This window comes from Dicentrarchus labrax, unplaced genomic scaffold, assembly GCF_905237075.1.
Source record: "Dicentrarchus labrax unplaced genomic scaffold, dlabrax2021, whole genome shotgun sequence".
Lineage (NCBI taxonomy): Eukaryota > Metazoa > Chordata > Actinopteri > Moronidae > Dicentrarchus > Dicentrarchus labrax.
Genome location: NW_026136706.1, coordinates 17,990,453 through 17,996,470, shown reverse-complemented (window position 1 = coordinate 17,996,470; position 6,018 = coordinate 17,990,453). Strand labels below are relative to the sequence as shown.

Sequence of the window (6,018 nt, the reverse complement as noted above, 5' to 3'; positions counted from 1 at the left end):
GTGCTCGGTGCTCCAACTGTTGTTTTTAATCAGGAAGTGAACACCCGGAATAACTCCTCCCACTTCAACTCAATTTACCGTCTCCATGGTTACATTGTTAAATACCGCAGAGGTCGCTGATACCGCAGTCTGTGAGAGAAAGTCGTCGGACAAAAAACATTTTAAATACTAATACCAGTTAACTAAAATGAGCGTATCAGTCACTCACACCATTTCTAAGAAAAACGATGGTAATAAAGTTGTTCGGCGGCAACGGGTTTATGATTACTTGTATGGTAAGTAAACTTAAAGCTAGCGTTAGCATTTGGAAACTTGCTTGGTTGACATCATCTCAACTGTTTGTGTTTCTGCCACAGATCCGGTTTACACGGTGTCATCGGAGGTGGACCATGTCAGGTCCAGCCTCAACGCCTATGCGTCCAGGGACCGAGTAGTAAGTTGTGTCCGTATGTGCCTATAGCAAAATATTGGTTGTGTTGCTAACAGTAAAGACAAAGTGGTTGTATCATCAAATAAGGTTAAACAGTTAGCCTTAGTGCTCTTTTACCATGTTTAACCAACGTTAAGTAAAAGCACTAAGTCAAAGATTGTAAGGCAAACCCCTCTATAAACTTTACCCCCTATTTTATTTTCTGAATAGTTTTGAACCATTTACACAAAGTTTGTACTGCATAACATTAAGTTAAATTCATATATATAATAATACATATATCACACATTGCAAGTCATAATTTACCCGCTGTCTGTTTACCTCTCACCCACTAGGCACACGTTGTTCCCTGAAGTGCCCTATGACCAAATTATGACCCATGGTCAATGTTGTTGCTGTTTACACATGAGAACAAAGAAACAGGATGAATGTGAAATGCACTCGCTGACAGTATTTCCTCTCTGCCTTTATCAGAGGAGAGTGCCTGAGTTTGGGTCTATGTTCAGTAACCTGTCCCACCACCCACGGTATACTTTTCAACTGGACCCTGTAGACCCAGTACCGGCCTCTGTTGATCGTCACTGGCGAGGCCACGCGGAACATCGCAAAGAGTCACTGCAGCAGCTGGCTGGGTAACACTGACAGACACCATTTTAATGAGCAGCAGCAGTTACTGAGTTGTATTAATTCAAGGTTATCTCTGTTACCTATTACAAATATAAACTCTGTCCCTTGGCATAGTTATCAGTTTGTGGCTATGATTCTTGATTATCTTCCTGACAGGATTATTCCAGATGCTCAGTCATGGCTGAAAAGAGAGGAGTGCCATGTGACCGGTGCTGATCGCTGGAAATACTTTAAACGGTTTGAGTAGCCAGCATACACTCTGAAGCTTTGAATATGGTGGAATACAATCATACTAACTTCCTTGTGCAGCAGTTGCCTCTGTCTCATGACAGTTTACAAAACTGCCATTCTGCCCCAGTCTCTATGTTAAATATTGATATAGTCTCTGATATGCTGTTTCATTCTGTTTCCTTTAGGCCTCAGATTCCCTTTGCACAGCAGGTTCCCCCGGATGTGATTTTTGCTTTGCCGAGGTAGGTTTCTACAAATTCCTCATGTTTCTTTATCTGACAGCCATTTCTGTCAGGTAGAGGGTACATCCTCTCTTTGTGTCTCCTCAGAGAAGATTTTGTATCCTCTGGTGGAAACAATGCTGACCCACAGCCGACCCACTTCACCGTGGGGGTTCAGACCGACTACAGGGAAAGTGAAACACAGACAGACCCGTACAGCCCTGAGTATGTGGTACAACATGGGACAACTCCCACTGAGCTCCTGCAACTGGCAGCTTTGACTTGGGGTACATGATCAACTGTTTAGATTTTCACCAGTTATAAACTATAATGTGTAATTCATTTGTTAAAACCATACATCTCCAGGCTTCCTACTGGTGCTCTCAGCTGAATAGTATACCTGTGCCTTTAGTGTCTTATAATTAATCTTACCAATGCCTCTCCTCACCTCTGCAAACTACACTTAACCCTTCTCTCATGGCCATTCCCCTCAGGTCGTGGTCTGCCTGCAGGCCTAGCAGAAGTGGAAATGATACAGCGGGCACGTGCTAAACGAGCATGGGAGGCCACCCTTCCTCCATTGCATGACCTCAGTCAGCTGGACAAAAGGAGACGTATGATGGAGGAGATGGAGGTCAAAGAGTGGGCTTTCAGAGAGGGAGAAATCCAGAAGTGAGTGGTGCTGCACCTCAACTGCTATTATTTAACCTAATTATTAAACACTGCTTACCTAAAATATTGTGTCGGGAATGCCGAAGTCATCAATATATACATATTGGCTTTAAAGCAGCTATAATCAATATTGTTTAAATGTACAGTGGATCAAAGTACTACAAGTGAAATGTAAAAATGATCACCAAATCACTGCTCACTGTTTTGTTTTTTTTGCTGCAATGTCACTGTTTTGGTTCACTCATCGATACCATCAGTGATCTTAGCTTGTTTCAGCTGCCCCCAAGTGGACCAACAATTAAACAATGTTTAAGCAAAATGTGTAAACACAGGGGTTTGAACCATTGTAACAGCAGTTTCTCTAATCAAAATACCACAACCATATACTACTTGTGGCTAATATCACATCTAACCAATGACAATATGTAGGACATATCCACTTCTTGGCCTATGAAGCAGTCTTGTTGAAGTTCCTTCTTGATGTTCCTGCTGTCTTTGCCATGCAAAACCTCCCCTCCTGCAATGTTCTCTGTTTCTGTGGGTGTTGGCCAGGTTACAAGAGGCTCGTCTTGCTGTGCTGAAGGACCTCTTGAGGAAGAGAGATGGGGCCCAGAAAGAAGTTACAAGCGAGAGACTGAACCAGATATATTCAAAACACCAAAAAGACAAGGACACCAAGCTACACAAGATTCACAATGACTACATGAGGTGTAAGACAACCACTGCCTCTGCTCTAACATCATAAATCATGAATGGCTTTGTTTCACTCCTTCTCATCTGTCTCTTCTTTTAACATTGTTGTTTTGTGTGTAGCACTGAGAAAACTGGAAGCTAAGAGGAGAAATATGGAGGGGAAGCTGGAGCGACCTGGCATTGTCAGAGACTATCTAGAGTCTACGAGTGCCCCTGGGGCCCGCAGGGACATGTTCAGCAAAAGCCAATACTTAGACACATATGAAGGTCTGAATCTAAATGCTTTTGGGGCAAATAGAATTTAGCAGGTCATTTTCAAAATAGCACCTCAGAGGCAAGAGTGTCCCTTTACTGTTGAGGTAAATGGATTTTTTGTCAATCATAGGCTTACTAAAGCTGGAGGCAGGACTCTCAGCCACAGTCCTCAAGCCACAAGTGGAAAGACCCAAAGTCAACACCATCAAGGATGTGCTCAAGCCCCGTGTAAACAAAGCGGTAGAACTGATGGAGAAATACAAGGTAAAGCAGAAAGAAATATGCCAATTCAGAATATCACTTATTACAGTTACACATACATGTGGATTACATATTGTGGCTCCACAGTCAATGAAGGAGAAGAGCGAGCAAGCCAGAGAGAAGTCCTTGCGTTTTCTTGTCAAGAAGGAGAAGACTGTTCCTCGTCCTGTCACTCCCAGAGTGGAGGAGCCACCAGAGGTCAGCTAACGTCTCTGACTCTAACTGACACTGACCTTCTTCATCCTACACGTAGTAAGAGGCTATTTGTTAATTTATGTATATGCACCTCCACAGGGGGATGAGGAGATAGAGCTCGCAGTCATCCACTTGCAGAAACTACTGAGAGGAAGAAGTATCCAATGCGAGGTCTGAATATGTCTGCATGCACGTGTGTGTTTACCTGCATGTCGCTTTTCATGCCCGAAGTGCTAATAGAAATGTTTGCATGTGTTTCAAGTTGTTATTGTAATTCATTTCTATGTGTGTTGTTGTGCAGATGTTTATGGGCAAGGAGAACCATCTAGAGCTCATCCAGGAACTCAGGACTGTCCACGCCCTGCAGAAGGAGGAGCAGGAGCTACAAAACGCTGACAAAGGACTTGTTATGACCCTGAAAAAACAGAGAGACGAACATAGACACAAGGTGAAACACGCAGAAACGTTCACATACAAAATTTTACAACCTCCAGACAATCCCATTACACCCTCTCTCTTTCTGTGCAGACCTCTCAAGAGGAGGCGTCTCAGGCCAGAGTGGTAGGTGCAGAGCTCGAACACCTGTTCGACACTTTGTCCAAGGAGCTGGTTCATCTGCAAGAAGAGCGCAGGATCCATGCCTTCACACTACTGGCTGAGAGAGACCGCCGCTTACGAGAGGCTGAGGAGAGTGGAAGGAGACAAGTGGAGGAGCACCGACGCAGAGAAGAAGATGAGATCTTCAGACAAGTGCGTACATATGAGGTTGCAACAGAGATAGTTCTAAGAAAATAATGTTTGTTAGGTGCACATGTTTTAATGCTCAGCACGTGTGTGTGTCCTTAACACGGTGTCACAGGTGGTGCAGGTACAACAGGAAACTGTGGATTTGTATTTGGAGGACATCATCCTAGGGACCTTGGAGCAGACATCCAACCAGCAGGCCAGAGAGGAGATCCGCAGGAGGGCTAAGGAGGTCAATGACATTGCTTACGCCATGGAGGAAAGGTAACCGATACATCAGCATGACTGCTGATGCTTCATATTCAGAAATTCAAACCAGAGAATAATAAACAAAAACCTTTGCATGTGTGTGTAGCCGGGAGAGTCTTCAGTCGGAGGAGATTGTGTCAGAGTTGGTGTACAGTTTCCTTATCCCAGAGGTCGAGAAGATCAGTGTCAGACAAAGAGGTTTGGGAGATTTTTCTGTTTCCACTGTATTCACACATTATTATCACTGAATACAATATCAAAATTATTACAAAGTATGAGTAGACAGTATTTTAGGTAACAATTAAAAACATGTCTTGAAAGTAAGAGATGCCCTCTATAAAAAAAGAATAATTAAATGATACAGTTGAAGGCAGATGCTTTGCACACCAGTCTAACCTCATGATTTCTCTCTCCCAGTGCACCAGAGGCAGCATAGACACTTGCAGGCAGCTCATAATATAATTCAGGGGACTGCAGAGCATTCCGGGGCCCCTCGTAGTACTCTGGGAGCCTCACAATCTACCTGTCCTTCTGAAAGAGCCTCTAATCGACTCCTAGAGGAGATGAGCCTAGTGGAGCAGCACCACACTAAAACTGAGTAAAGGATTGTCGATATAAAAAGTGTACTGAGATGCAGTCTGATGTCTATATTTGTTGTCCACTCCTGAGATTAAAGTAGAAGTTTCCCATCATTGTGGGTGTATGGATTAATTAAAGCCTTTTGATCATTACTGCTGACATGTTTTATCCAGAATGTGCAGTATATTCCCACCTTTTCTGGACGGGACCCAGGTACAAACTCTATTTCTATCTAGGGGACTGAGATGCTATGGAGGATTCAATTCTAAGGTTACTCATTTTGACTACCTCTCTTATTTTAAAAAGTGCTCCTGCAATTTACATATTTTAATGTTAAACCCAGTATCGCCTTTCTACGGAGCCCCTAAAGTCCCCAAAAGGAAATATTTTTAACTAGTGCGCAATTCAGATTTCAGCAAGAGCAACAAGAATTTCATGGTATGACATCCCGAGTTGAAAACAAAACTTGACAAGCTGAGTTCTCTCCATTATATGACAGCTGTGTGCATCTGAAGCCGTTAGAGATGCATATGAATTTATAGTAAATTATCTTGTGTGCACAAGATAAAAAATATTTCCTTTTAGGGACTATAGGGGGTCTGTACCTTTCAGAATGTAATGATAATTAACAGGTCACTAAAAAAGAATTTGTATTTTGAGCAAAGTTCTTTACAGAGTTCAAATATGAGGAAATGTTCAATGTGTCACAGGTATTGTTTGACTTTAGAAGTGATACCTTTAATTTTCTCTAAAACAGTCTTTTATGAGAGTTAGGCTATAAATGGATATTATAAGTATTACAACACATTTTTACTTTGGGGGTGACTTTCCCTGTAATTTTATCCAAAATCATCAGTAAAA

The 6,018-nt window shown here is 42.5% G+C and overlaps 1 protein-coding gene across 1 annotated transcript; it reads left to right on the top strand.

The window, feature by feature from the left end:
- Positions 1-92: 92 nt before the first annotated feature.
- Positions 93-5,270, top strand: cfap91 (cilia and flagella associated protein 91). The gene is made up of 17 exons (XM_051403481.1): positions 93-275; positions 357-433; positions 905-1,062; positions 1,214-1,294; positions 1,474-1,530; positions 1,618-1,796; positions 2,004-2,181; positions 2,734-2,891; positions 2,995-3,141; positions 3,260-3,393; positions 3,478-3,588; positions 3,685-3,756; positions 3,887-4,033; positions 4,114-4,335; positions 4,445-4,593; positions 4,685-4,776; positions 4,996-5,270. The coding sequence occupies exons 1-17, from the start codon at positions 188-190 to the stop codon at positions 5,178-5,180; spliced, it is 2,235 nt and encodes a 744-aa protein (XP_051259441.1). The 5' UTR covers positions 93-187; the 3' UTR covers positions 5,181-5,270.
- The last annotated feature ends 748 nt before the right edge of the window (positions 5,271-6,018 follow it).